The sequence below is a fragment of the Chinchilla lanigera genome, unplaced genomic scaffold (assembly GCF_000276665.1).
Source record: "Chinchilla lanigera isolate Chin_1 unplaced genomic scaffold, ChiLan1.0 scaffold00001, whole genome shotgun sequence".
Classification (NCBI taxonomy): Eukaryota; Metazoa; Chordata; class Mammalia; order Rodentia; family Chinchillidae; genus Chinchilla; species Chinchilla lanigera.
Window position 1 is genome coordinate 32,447,059 of NW_004955402.1, and position 14,776 is coordinate 32,461,834.

General features: G+C 39.0%; 1 protein-coding gene across 4 annotated transcripts in view; it reads left to right on the forward strand.

The window, feature by feature from the left end:
• The window catches only part of Katnal2 (katanin p60 subunit A-like 2), an 82,016-nt gene that overhangs the window by 39,065 nt on the left and 28,175 nt on the right, over window positions 1-14,776 (forward strand). For all 4 annotated transcript variants that reach the window (XM_005372884.2, XM_013510499.1, XM_013510502.1 and 1 more), the window contains 6 exons: window positions 7,053-7,219; window positions 8,539-8,581; window positions 10,749-10,866; window positions 11,831-11,929; window positions 14,291-14,389; window positions 14,592-14,669. In XM_005372884.2, coding sequence (XP_005372941.1) covers window positions 7,053-7,219; window positions 8,539-8,581; window positions 10,749-10,866; window positions 11,831-11,929; window positions 14,291-14,389; window positions 14,592-14,669 — 604 coding nt within the window. The remainder of the gene's footprint in view (window positions 1-7,052; window positions 7,220-8,538; window positions 8,582-10,748; window positions 10,867-11,830; window positions 11,930-14,290; window positions 14,390-14,591; window positions 14,670-14,776) is intronic.

The window sequence follows — 14,776 nt, forward strand, 5'->3', positions numbered from 1 at the left end:
CTGAGGATAAAATTGACATATTAAGGACTTATATACTGCATACATTTTTCTGGTCTGCTTAGATTATGTTATATAACCACAAATCTAGTTCATACAGTTAAAGGTGGCAAATTAATGGTTACCTCAATTTGTCATTTTCTAGGCTGTGATTGTTGCTACTGTAATTGCTGATGGTACCACTTTAGCCAAAAGTAACATAATTGTTCTAAACAGCTATTCTTCCTGATATTCCAAGAATAAGATTGATTAAGGGTTATAGAAAATACTGTGGCATAATGCCAAAGAACCAGGGACTGAGCCAAGTGGGCAGCAACTTCTCATCCCCAACAAATTGAAGAGGTAAGATCTTGCAACAGACTCAAAACCCAAAACTCAGCTAGAAGATAGCTCTGATAAATAGTCCTTTCCTAAGGGTTCTAAATACGAGCAATAAAGCAAACCACCATAGGCAATTTACAAGCAGCACCCCAGGAATTAAACTTAAAAAAAAATGAGAAGACAATTAAAACAAGATGAAACCCCAGACATTCAGTTCACCAAAAGCAAACCCAGAGGCTATGAGGTGAGACAATCTGAAAGCCACCCATATGGCCTCTCTGAAGTGGTAACAACAAAGGAATTGAATGAAGCCCTAGGAAAAAAATCAACAGAGAATTAATTTCTCAGATAACTGCAAAGACTATGTCCACAAGGAAAACCATGCTTAGTGACTCTAGAGCAGATATAGATTTAAGAAAATAGAGGAGCTTAAGAAAATTATGGAAACCATGAATGCTCAGAATAGGAAAGAGAGGAAATTCATAGGCAGATTCAAGCAAATATGCAGGAGAATAAAAATCCCATGGAAAGTATCCACAGCAGAATAGACCAATATGAGGACAGGATATCAGATATAGCAAACAAGTTTGAGGTTAGCTATCATGAAAAGAAGGATTTATTAAAAATAGCAAGAGGCCATGAGAAATCAATCCATGAGCTGCTATGTGAGGCAAAAAATAATGACATACAGTTAAGTGAGGCATATAGAACTCCAACTAGCCATGATAAAAAATCTACAGCAAGACATATAATAGTCAAAATTCCAGAAATTCAATATAAGAATATAATCTTAAAAGCTGCTAGGGAAAAGAAACAAATCACTTATAAAGGAAAGTCCATCAGAATCACAGCTGACTTCTTAGCACAAACCCTCAAGTCAAGGAATGAAGTGAAGTATTTCAAGCTCAAGGAAAACAACCTTCAACCCAGACTGATGTACCCTGCCAAACTATCTTTCAAAACTGATGGAGAAATAAGATACTTCCATGACAAACAACATCTGAGGAAATTTATGACAACCAAACTAGCACTCCAAAATGTTTTGAAGGACACTCTAGAAAGAGATAAGAAGGACTACAATTCCATGAACACCATTGAAAGGAATCTACAGGCAAGGTAAAAAATAAAATGGAAGGAAGGAAAAAAAGAGAGGAGCCAACAAGAGGAAAGTAACATGACAAGGGTAAGTCAATACATATCAATTATACCCATTAACATTAATGGTCTCAATTCACCAATCAAAAAACACAGACTGGCAGAATGGATCAAGAAGCAAGATCCAACAATATGCTGCATACAAGAAGTGCATTTGATTCAAAAAGAAATTCATAGACTGAAAGTTGGAAAACAATACTCCATGCAGCAACAACCAAGTAAAAAGCAGGGGTAACTATTGTATTTGCAGACAAAGTGAATTTCATGTGAAGACTTGTTAAGAGAGACAAAAGTCAGTACATCCTTGTGAGGGGAATAATCTAAGAGGAAAAGGTAATAATCATAAGTATATATGCAACAATTACCAGTCTACCCAAGTATTAACAGACATGAAAAATCAAATAAGTACTAATATGATTATATTGGGAGATATCAATACCCCACTGTCACAAAAAGGCAGATTGACTGGACAAAAAAATCAACAATGTAATACTACAACTGAACCAAACTTTTGAACAAATGGACTTAGTAGGTGTCTACAGAATATTCTACCCTATAACATCAGAATATACATTCTTCTCAGCTGCACAGGGGATGTTAGACAAAATAGACATATTAGCTGAATACTAGTTCATAGAACATGTTTAAATAAATGCAAAGGAACTGAAATTATTCTATGCATATTATCAAACCATAGTACAATGAAATTGGAAATCAATGGCAAAAGAAACCACAAGAACTTCATAAACTCATGGAAATTAAATACCACCCTCCTGAACAACCAATGGGTACAGATGAAATTAAAGAAGAAATTAGACAGTTTCTACAATTAAGTGATAATGACAATACAACATACTGGTGATAGGGCAAGAGAAACTCCATTTTTCTGGTTTTAACTTCACAGTAAGAGAGGTCACTTAAAGTTCACTTAGTTGACAACCCCACACACCCTAGTCCTCTTATCAACTTGCTTAAAAGCAGAGTAAAACCATAAATTGGGAACAGAACAAACAGAGCAAATTGGGGAGTAGGTTAAAGTTAACCCACTATGGTCATTGGAATTTGGAACTTGGTTGTCTGACTTTCTGGGAGAAAGGTAAACTTGTGCTAATTATGTGACATTCTTGTGAGATTCCTGAAAATGAATTAATGGTTACTATGGAAACCTGAAATGTACTAAAACAGAGTGGCACGGACATCTTCTCTGACTCCAGGTTACAGACAATCCATCAGCCGGCTCCAATAAAGCTTTGTTTGGTCATGTTTTTTCAGTTTTCTTGTGAGTATCTATCTCAATGGTCTCACTTGCCACATCACTGGAACTTATGGGGCAGAATGAAAGCAGTTCTAAGAGGGAAATTTATAGCAGTGAATACCCATATCAAGAAAATAGGGTAAGTGCAAATAAACAACTTCATAGTGAACCTCAAACTTCTAGAAAAAGAAGAGCAGGCTAAGCCAAAACCTCATATGAGGGAGGAAATTATAAAGATCAGACCAGAAATTAACACATTGGAGACTAAGAAAATAATACAAAGAATCAATGAATCAAAGAGTTGGTTCTTTGAAAGATTAAAGAAAATTGACAAAGCCTTTGCCAACCTTATCAAAAGAGGAAAGAAAAGACTCAAAGCCATGCAATTAGGAGTGAAAAGAGTGAAATCACAACAGACCATGCAGAAATCCAGAAGATGACCTATACCTACTTTGGGAACCTATAGTCATGCTAAAAAGATGAAAAACCAGAAAAAATGGACAGATTCCTAGGTACATGTGAATTACCAAAGCTGAATCAAGAAGATATAAAAATCCTAAATAAATCAATATCAATCAATGAAATCAAAGATGTAATTAAAAACCTACAAAAAAAAAAAAAACCTACGAACAAAGAAAAACCCAGGCCCTGACAGATTCACTGCTGAATTCTACAAGAAATTTAGAGAAGACCTAACACCACTACTTCTCAAACTCTTTAATGAAATTGAAAGGGAAGCAATAGTCCCAAATTCATTCCTGGAAGCAAGCATTACCCTGATACCAAAACCAGAGAAGGACCGAACTAAGAAAGAGAACTGCAGGCCAATCTCCCTAGTGAACATAGATACAAAAATCCTCAATAAGATACTGGCAAAGAGAATGCAGCAAATCATCAAGAAGATTAGATAGCATGATCAAGTTTGATTCATCCCAGGGCTGCAAGGATGGTTCAACATATGGAAGTCCATAAATGCAATACATCATATTAATAGAACAAAGGACAAAAACCAAGTGAGCATCTTAGTAGATGCAGAAAAAGCTTTTGACAAAATCCAACACCCATTCATGATAAAAACCCTACAGAAAATTGGAACAGATGGTCTTTATCTCAATCTGATAAAACTCATCTATGCCACACCAACAGCCAACATCATACTAAATGGACAATAACTGAAAGCTTTCACTCTGAAATCAGGAACAGGACAAGCATGTCCACTGTCTCCATTCTTATTCAATACAGTCCTGAAAACTTCAGCCAGAGCAAACAGACAAGAGAAAGAAATGAAAAGAATAACGATAGGAAAGGAAGAATTTAAATTACCATTATTTGCAGATGACATGAGTCTCTGCATAGAAGATGCCAAAAACTCCACTAAAAACTGATAGATTTAATAAGCAAATTCAGTAGCACAGCTGGATACAAACCCAGCACTCAAAAATGTATAGCCTTCCTGTGCACTAATAGTAAACTCACTGAGAGAGAAATTAGGGAAGCAACACCTTTCATAATAGCATCCAAAAACATGAAATACCTGGTAATCAATCCAGTGAATGTTGTAAAGACCTCTATATTGAAAACCACAGTACTCTGAAAAAGGAGAATGAAGTATATATAAGAAAATGGAAAGATATCCCTTGCTCCTGGGTAGAAAGAACCAATATAGTGAAAATAGCCATCCTTCCAAAAGTGTTATACAGATGTAATGCAATTCTGATCAAAATTCCAAAAGTATATCTCACAGAATTAGAGAAAACAATCCTAAAATTCACTTAGAACCAGAAGAGACCTTGAATAGCGATAGCAATTCTGGACAACAAAGGCAAGGCCAGGCACATCTCAATCCCTGACTTGAAATTATACCATAAAGCTACTGTGATAAAAACAGCATGATACTGATGAAGGAAAACAGATCCAAAGATCAATGGAACAGATTAGAAGATGCAGAAACAACTCCAGACATACTCAGCCACCTTATCTTTGACAAAGGTGCCAAACTCAGTCACTGGTAGAAAGATAGCCTGTTTTAAAAAAATGACGCTAGAAAAACTAGCTCTGTACATGCCAGAGATTAAAACTGGACCCATCTCTTTCACCATGCACTAAACTAAATTTGAAATGGATCAAAGATTAAAATATTATATCTGCTGGAAGATAGAATAGATAAAACTCTTAAACACATTGGGATAAGCAGAGACTTTTTGAATAAAACCCCGATCACACAGGAACTATCACAAAGAATGAACAAGTGGGATCTCATCTTATTAAAAACTTTTGCACAGCAAGAGAAACCAGGGCCAGGGAGATAGCTCAGCAGCACAGCACCTGCCTGGCAAATGCAAGGTCCTGAGTCACATTTTCGAAAAAAAAAAAAAAAAAGAGAAACCACCAACAGAATGAAGAGACAATCCACAATGTGAGAAAAAAAGTGTTTGCTGGTTGTTTCTCAGAGAAAGGATTACCATCAAAAACATATAAAGAACTAAAAAATACCAGACCTCCCATGTTTAAAGACTGAATCCTAAAGTGAGCATCTGAGATTAATATATACTTCTAGATGAAGAAATACAAACAGCAAATAAATATATGAAACAATGTTTAACATCAGTGGTCATTCAAGAAACGCAAATTAAAAGGAACACTGATATTCCATCTCACCCTAGAAAGAATGGCTATCATCAAGAAATCAGTCAATAACAAATGCTGGAGGGGCTGTGGGGAAAAGGAACCCTTTGCCACTGCTGATGGGAGTGTAGACTGGTGCAACCACTGTGGAAGTCAATGTGGACATTTCTCAAAAAACGAGGATTGGAAGTTCCACTTGACCCAGCTATTTCCCTTCTGGGTATCTTCTCAGAATTATAAACATCGTACCACAGTGATATATGTGCACACACGTTTACAGCAGCACAATTTGTAATAGCTAGATCTTAGAGACAACCCAAATCCCATCAACTAAGGAATAGATAAAAAAGATGTGGTCTTTTTGTACAATGGATTACTACTCAGCTATAAAGAAGAATAAACTGGAGACTATTATATTACGCAATTTGAGACCATATTCATAAGTGAAACAACCAGATGCACATGAATGAACATTTTATTGTCTCCCTAGTGTGAGAAGCTGAAAGAGTAAATAAGATCCCAAATGTACAATAGATATTGTAAAATGGGAAGAAATTGTTTAAAAGGAAAGACAAACTGAGATGGGGGAAAGGAGAAAAGGAAAAGAGAAAAAATATATACACATACACACACAAAACAGTTAAGATAGTTATATTACTAATTTCTCTCAGTTCATTGAAAAGAGAGTTTTGTGATAATATTGTTTGAACAGTTAAATGATTATATCTTGTACTCTGAGTAACTAAGTTAAAGTTAACAATATGCAAAGTATCAACCATTGTTACTCTCCTATTATCTTGTTTTGAAATTTTGTATTTTTCTCTTTAAAATAAAAAAAGAAATAATTATGGTGTAAGATACTCATAAAAAATAAGTTGGGCTAGGGATATAGCTCAGCAGCACAGTACCTGCTTGGCAAGTTCAAGGTCCTGAGTTTGATTTTCATACCCTACCCCCAAAGTTAACAACAAAAAAATAAGCGCTGGCAGGTCTTTTTAGTTTCAGAAGATTTTGAAACAAAGCCCTTGCTTCTAATGGGAAGACCACTTATACTGGATAGCAATACCACTGAACAGCTTTAAAATGACAGGAAAAACAAAGGTCATGATGCTACTTACAGAAGAATCTTTAGTGTAATATGTGACTGACTAAAATTTTATAAGAAATAGTATATACAAGATGATATCTTCTTATAGTGAATTTCCTTAATGATAATCAGAGACATCCTTGGAATTTCCTTCTCAAATTCCTTCCCCTTTAGGGTTGAACTTAGATTTTATCAATTGTCAAGTGTTACCTGAAATGAAAACTGATGAATAAAGAGGTAATCAGGTTAGGCAAATACTCATTTTGCCTTATCATAAATAAAGGTAATCTCTAAGATATTTTTCTCAGTTAATTTACTTTTTTGACTTTGAAACACTTCCAAAATTGTTTTGAACAATGATGACATAACTGGAATAAGTAGGTAGCTTCCAGAGTTAACTGCTTTGAAAACCAATATTTGGATATATATAATGTGTGAAATGTTCTTTACTCTGCATAAAAATTTCATATATACTAGTTTTCATTTAATGTACTATTTACTATAGGCTTTCTCTTTGTGAATTCTTTGTTGAATCTCTTTAGACTTCTTAAGACTGTTTGCCTTTATTCTTTATACCCAGAGTTAAAATTTTTTTCTTCTACAAACTTCCAGATATATTGATACAGCCCACACACTGGAGCAAGAAACTCAACTGGGGTTACAGCGCTTTGAAGTTTGTGACAACATTGACCTTGAAACCATTTTGATGGAATATGAGAGCTATTACTTTATAAAATTCCAGAAATACCCCAAAATTGTTAAAAAGGCATCAGATACAGGTATATGACTATTCTCCAGAAATAAGGTTTTATCCCATTAAAAATGGTTCCATCTTATTCTCAGATGGTGCCCCTCACCCTGCACTGTAACAGACCAGAAAGATTATGCATCCTCTCTTCGACCCAGAGCAGAAAACCTACAGATGATGGCCAGACTATTGATGACCCTTTAGTCATGTTGGCATTTCCTTGAGAAATATATGCGTTAGAGGGGTGAAGGCAAAGCCTCAGGGTATTGCAGGTACTCTTTAGAAGATGAGCATTAAGTTCTTTAGAGATAAAGGCTTTGGAAGAGGATAAAAGACAAAAGATTTTTTTGTTAGGAAGAATTATTATCTATCTTGAAATAACATGAAAATGAGTATTGGTGAAGCTAATAGCTCATGTATAGATAATGAAATGCTTTTGAAAGCCATCAATCCAGATCGTGATCAATATAATGCAAAAACCCAGTATAGGTTAGCAGTCAAGGAGGCTGGCTGGAGGGAAGATCTAAAGCCAAGGCCTTAGGTTATGTAGTAACATTGACTTAGATGTCTGTAAATGGGGGAAGTAATTATAAACCAAGGGAGATCATTGTCCTGTTTACAAGGCACTTGTTAAGCCACAGACTTTAACATTTCATGTAGGGACCAGGAAACCAAGTGGTACATCAATTAAAAATAGCCAGGGCTGAATCTCAGAGTTGGAAGCGTTCTAAGAGATATTTAATCTGAACTCCTTTCCAATGCAGGCTTCAGAGCTTGCTTCCTTGACTAGTTGCTAACTGTGGGGCTTGAGAAGGCGTTGACTCTGAAGCCCAGAGCTACATGCACTGACCTGATCAGCTACAGTTACTGACCTGATCTAATTGCTAGATGGCTCATCTTGGTACTCACATTTTCCTGTGATATTGGACACAGAATGTCTTTATTTTAGAGTAAATTGGCCAGATATGACTCAGTAGTGTTCCCTGCCAGACACATAATCATTGTGGGGTCCTACATACCCCAGGAAAATGGTGTCAAGTTCATGAAAACTCAAAGAAATGGCAGCTGTAGAGCCATACCATATTGGAAATGCTGCCACAAGCATAGTCCCCAACATGTTTACCCAGGCTTGGGGCTCTTTCTTTGAGTGGAGAGGCTTGGGAAAATTGGATCTCTTTCTTTTCTCTGGAAATTTCACTTCTTTCTTGATCACTATATCTAAGCTCTGGTTTAAAAAGCTGTGGCATTAATTTTAAGAAAAATATAAAAGGGGAAACCTTTCTGAAAAATTATGTGCTCTCTCTTAAAATTAAACTCTTTCCTTTTCCCCCAATGTTTATTTTGTCACAGCAGAAAATAATGTACTGCCAAGAAGTGGAGGGAAGACCAAAAGGTAATGTGAATGGTAATTTATCTTGATCAACTCAACCCTAAGAATTTGTGGGATCCTTTTCCATAGGATTTTTCAGTGCATTTCCATGACTGTCTACCAGCAATACCATCTGTGGCCTTGCAAACTTGGTGGGGCCAGCCATGGTGTCCCCTCAGATTATAGCCATCTAGGACTTGGGTCGTTGTCTTTCACTTCTCCCTGTGTACAGAAAATAAGTGCAAGTAGAGATGCTGTCTGTCTGGGCCACATGGTAGGAATAGTTTGAACCTCAGAAGTTAAAAGACCAAAGCCCCGTTCCTGGCCCTGGTCTTATATAAGCAATTTTCTGGCATAGAGTGAGTTGCTGGCACATTGTGAGCACATAATAAATTTTATTTATTTATTTGTTCGTTTCTGTGGTACTGAGGATTGAACTTAGGGCCCTCACACTTTTCAATTTTTTTTAATTATTATTTTGAGATGCACTAAGATGCTCAAGGTAGGCTCAAACTTTTAATCCTCCTGCCACAGCTTCCTAGAGTGCTGAGATATTTTCCCTTTTAACATAGTATCTGTCACTTCTTTGTACACTGTGTGAAAACAACCAGTAATCCAGGAGATCAGGGGCATGGTTCTCTCTGCACTGTGCTGGTCTGCATGGACCTGGCCTTCCTTGCTTTTCCCTTGGTTTTCCCTAGCCTTTCACAAGTCAGCCTCTTTGGGACCTGGGGTACCCGACAGGAGCCCCCTGTGTGCCTTGACTCTTCTAGGTGGACATATTCTCCCACAAGGTCCCTAACCCTGCCCCAGTACCCTCCCCGTTCCTCATTCCCGTGCCCAACGCATATATCCTTGTTGTTACGGCTATTAAGGATTGCTGAGGGATGCCAGGGTGCTCCTTCTGAGAATGGCCAACTTTGGAGCTGTAGGAACTGTGGATTTAGGCTATCATATTGAAGCCTATATCTCAAGGGTTTTTATGGGAGACACATGGACACTCAGACAGTGAATAAACTTTTGGAATATAATTGAAAAAAGAAACCTTAGATTTAGATCACAAGCAACTTATTAGGCTTCAAAAGGTGTGACTCTGTGTGCCCTACCCAGTCATCTGCTACTGCAAATCCAGTTCCCTATCTACAACCTGAGAAGGAAGGGAGCAGGATGCATCCACACTGCTCATAGCGATTGTTGTGGTTGTCAGGCTAGACCTGAAGTAGCAACCAACACTACCAGGACAGACAGATTGAAACACACAGTGAAGAGTCCCTCCTTTGTTCCTCACACAGGTTCTTCCTTTCACTGGATGACATCTTTTTTTGTGTAGTAGAGATATTTTAAGATCAAATTTGATGTCTAATTAGGAGGATGTAGTGAACAGGTCTATTTTGCCCTTACAATGATATACAATGTATGTACAAAATTAAGTGCAGTGCTCTGTAACCACCATCATGTGCAGTCTTCCAGCAGGCTTCCTTGATCCTTCCCACTCAGCATTCCCTGCCTTCACCAGAGTTAGTACTCTGATTTCTACCCCGATCAATTTGATTTGCTCCAAGTGAACAGTATTTGATGAAAAGTTGCTTGGCCCCTATGAACGATCTGTGACAACAGACATAAGTAAATTTTGCTTTCCTCCCACAAGCCCATTTTGATGCTTTGTGATTAACATTAACAGACTGAGAGGTATTTCCAGTAGGAAAAGTCTATCCAGTTTACTGGACTAAAACCACAGACAAACCCCTAGATAGTCTAATGTTTCTTAATTTGAACAGGATAGCTCCTTCTGCCCCACTCCCCATAGTTCCCCTGGTCTAATGCTCTTAAAGAGCGTGGCAGAAAACAATGGAAGGATTCTTGTAAAACAATACATTCTAGAGCATTAAAGCCATCTGCCACAGGGTTGAAGCTATGTAGTGTAAAGGAGAAAGGAAGAGGGTGAAGCAGGATTTCTAGGAGGTGGTGGCTTCTCTACCCTGGTTTTGCAAGAGCCAGGTGAATAGCCTGGAGGGAGACAGGGCCAGGATGGATGAAGATGGCAGAGAGCACAGACAGAAGAGCCCTATTGTGGTACATCTGCATATCTTTGAAGAATGCCCTCCACATCCTTCAAATGTGCTGCACTAGTTGTTTACTTCAAGTTAAGGAGTTAGAATAATTTTTATAAGGCTTTCGTTCCTTTCTTTAGAGTGATGAATGACAGCTGTCAAAATCTCCCCAAGATCAATCACCAGAGGCCAAGATCCAAAGCCACAACAGGAAAGACGAGGGACACCAAGTCTCTCAATAAGGAGCATCCTAAGCAGGTCAGGATGACTTTGTTCATATCACATTTGACCTAGAAATACCTCCAAGGAAAAGGTCACATTTGTTTATTTTAAAAATTGCTATATGATTTAGTTCAACTGCAGAATTCTTTGAAAAGTTGTAGAATTGTAGAATACTATGCTAGATTTCCCCTGGTCTGAGTGCAGGACAGCAGCCTGAGGGTGGGGGGGCCTGGCTTCCGCAGAGCTTACATCTTTCAGCTGAGGTCACTGCAGGTGGTAGGTCTTCCTGACCCAAAGCATATCCCTGGGCTACTCAGTGCAGGCTGCAAGAGAATCAGATGTGACTGGGTCTCATTGTCTCCTGCTGGGCTTCTCCAAAGTACACATAGTTGGGCTTCACTTTTCTCTGCATTTCACTTTCTGGAGAAAGAGAGGGTAGTCAGAGAAGAGAGCTCATTAGGTAGGTGAGTAAAATCCAAGCAATAGATGCATATCAAGGTTCTTCTTACCAGGAACAAAATGTTTCAGGCCTGGAAGGAAAGAGGGCCAGGGAAAACTCAGAAAAGGAATAGAAAGAATTAATGTCAAAGATTCGTGGCCATATAGAAAGGAATGATCATGAAACTCAGCTGGTCAAAATAACTCCTCACCCTCAAAAAGAGTGAGGGAGGAGGGAGGTGAGGTGGTTGAGTCCCCAGGAGGCAGGCTTACTTTGCTAATTCTCCAGCCCTGGCCACAAGAGGAAAGACAAGCCAGCAAGTGGAATAGGTTCAGGTGCAGCTCTTTGCTCCAGCATATGTACTGATGCCTTTTTTAGTGTTCCAAGGACAGCTCCTTCATCATGGCACAGGTGGAGAGTTTATTCATCTTACTGGGTCTGTACAAAAGTAGAGATAACATGCCTGGATCCCTATGTACAGAGTAGGGGAATAGGCAGCTACAACTAACATCTCTCAGTTGCTCCCACAGCTGACTTCTCACTGTCTTCCTCTTTCTTCAGGAGAGTGTCAATAATGCTCGTGTGGAGAGTGCTGACTTTGGTTTAAATATATCAAGAATCCAAAGAGACAGTGGAGAGGAAAATGCCAACGTACGAAGAGTAGGTGGCACTGAGGATCCTAACACTGAAAAAAGAATTATTTTTAAAAATACAAAGGTTGGCTGGGAGGTAAACTGGGGTGAGCACTGGGTGATAGAGAGTGGGTTCTGATCTGGCATCACTTTTCTGGAAGAGTGGTCTGGAAGTAGCTGCCCCATTTCTCAGGAGTTCAGTGTCCTCATTTGTAATTTAAATGGTTTGGAAGTGATGGCTGATGGGTTCCTGCCCGGGTGTGAATTGCTGAATTATTATGGTGGTGGTGGTCTAGCATGGCTTAAGCCCAAAACAACAGCTTATCTTTCCAATGACCACCCTCCCTTTTCTCCTTCCGTCAGCCCAGAGTACAGCTTCCTCTTGTCCTTTCCGCCCGCGCGAAGAAATCCCCAATCAGCTCCTGACATGTCACTAAGCCCGCCCCTTAAGCTCCGCCCCTAACCAGAGTCTTTATGAACCCCCAGCTCCCTTGTCTAACCCCAGAGTATGGCGTGCTGCCTTCTCTCCTCCTTGTCCGAAGTAAAGGCCTTCCTTCCTTCTTTGGTTCTTTTCTGCGCGGGAAACCTAAAAATGGCTTTCTATGTTTCTTTCATCTTGAAGATTGTGTGATTAACATAATAAACATTGGCTGGCCATGGAGCATTATTTAACGAGCCGTGGCCTCACACTCAGTCTTTTCAGCCCTGTCAGGAGTAAATGTTGATTAGGGTCACTCTTCTTTTTGGAGGTGTGGCTCCAGGTGCAATTCTGTGTGAACTGCAGCGCCTCAGTTGACCTAGGGCTGATCCTGTCCTTGGTAGATATTTTTACCCTTTTCATAATGAATCTCATGTCTGGATTTGTAAATAGTAGTTTCTCAAAGAAAAAAGACCCAGACTAGGTGACTGTAATGGGAAGGTAGCTAAAGTGAATCCTTCAGAAACTGAAAAGCGTGATGTTCCTCTGAAGTGTGGCTTCCATGATTGTCATTCTTTAAGTTCTCTCTCCTTTTTCAAATGAAGTTCTCAGACTATGTACTACTGATTTGGCTCTGGCCAGTTTCTCAGGTAAACTGAGCTCTGTGTGAGTTTGACCAAGGGAGCTGCCTCATTGACTTGCTCTGACTTCCTCTAAGGGGCTCAGTTAACCGGGTAATTGATGGGGATGATGGCTCCTCCATCAACATCCCTCGTGGAGAAACGCTTCCTTGTTCACCTCCACTGTTTTGGACATGTTTTCAGTCGCTTTTGTGCCTCGAACTTTTGTGGTTTTAGTTTCTCTTGTGAATGCTTCACAATGATATAAATGGATGTTTCTGATTGGGTCATGAGGAAGCGACTATTTAACCCAGCACTTAACCTTTGAAATAGGCTAGCTATAAATTCTCCTTCCAGCAGAAATGTCCTTAGGGTAAAATGTAGATGGTTTTCTCCCTAGTGTTTCAAATGTGAATAGGCTGAATAAGGGTGTATCACTAGGGGCTGATCCCCAAGATGGGTCTAACTTTGCCACGTTAAGGCCCCTGGCTTTGTGTTTCCCACTCCTCTCTGCACAGCTCCTTAGTGTGTTCCCCCTAAGAGCGTAGGATTATGAGTGCCTACCTAGACTCTGCTGCAGACAGACTTTGGGCAAAGTGTTTATAATCTCTCTGAGCCTCACTTCTCTCATCTGTAAAATGGAAATAAGTAGAATGCCGATCATAATAAAAAAAAAAGCCACATCTCATACATGTGTGCAGTGATTATTGTAAACATTTTGCCTGCATCCATGTGTTTTCTTTCCTACTTCTAGGGAGGAGAGGAGAATCCTGGCCTTAAGTCTCTTACTAGCTGCATGGCCCTGCCAAATCACTTGACTCCTCTGAACTTGCTTCCAGAAATACAAAACTAGGATGTCACTCCTCACTAGCAGAGGTGTCATAAGAATTAAAAATAATCTTCACAAGGTGCCTTGCATACCTGTTTTCTTTCAAGCACTCTACTGAGTGATGGATATATGCATGGTCATCAAACAGGACCTATCTCTGCTCTTGTACCAATGAGCCCTTCCTACACCATAATGTCTTAGAGGATGAGACCAGACAGGAGCAGTAATCATTCAAGGAAGTTGATGATGTGTGTCAGGAACTGAAAAATGTTCATAAGTTTTTTATTCAAATAAATTTCATTCTGAAGAATTATTTAGTTTCTTTCGAGTACCCCCAACTTGAAGACACCATCTTGGTCAATATTAGTACAGGTTCTTTTTATAGCTTAACTTGAAGTTTGCCCTGGCACCCTTACGGTATGTCAAGATATATAATTGTGGTTAGATTTACTGAGGCCAAGCTTTTAAGGGCAGTCTCGTTGTATGTGTTAAATGGCACTGATAGCCATTATTTCTTTCCAGGGTCAAATCACTGACTTTCGAGGGCTGCTCACAGATGCTGTCAAAGGAGCAACCAGTGAACTTGATTTGAACACTTTCGATTGTAATCTAGATCCCTCTGTAAGTAGCTCAGACGTGCCATCTGGCTTTTAAACTGCCCAAAGTCCAACTGAACTTTAGAAACATCACTTTGAATACAGTCAAAGCTTAAGATCAAGTCAAAAGTCACAGCAACTTGTCACCATCTATTTCACTAAGATCCTGTTTTCCTTTGTATTATGAGCCAATATGGTAATGCAAGCCTTTCTTTTCCTCTCATCAGGAACGATTGCTGAAACCTCTGAGTGCATTTATTGGCATAAACAGTGAGATGCGAGAATTGGCAGCAGTGGTGAGCAGGGTAAGATCTACTATTCAATTCACAAATTTACCGAGGCAGATTGGTGCTCCTGGTGCATTGTGGGCTGCTTCTTTTATTAATAACAATAAATATGATCATTTATTTAT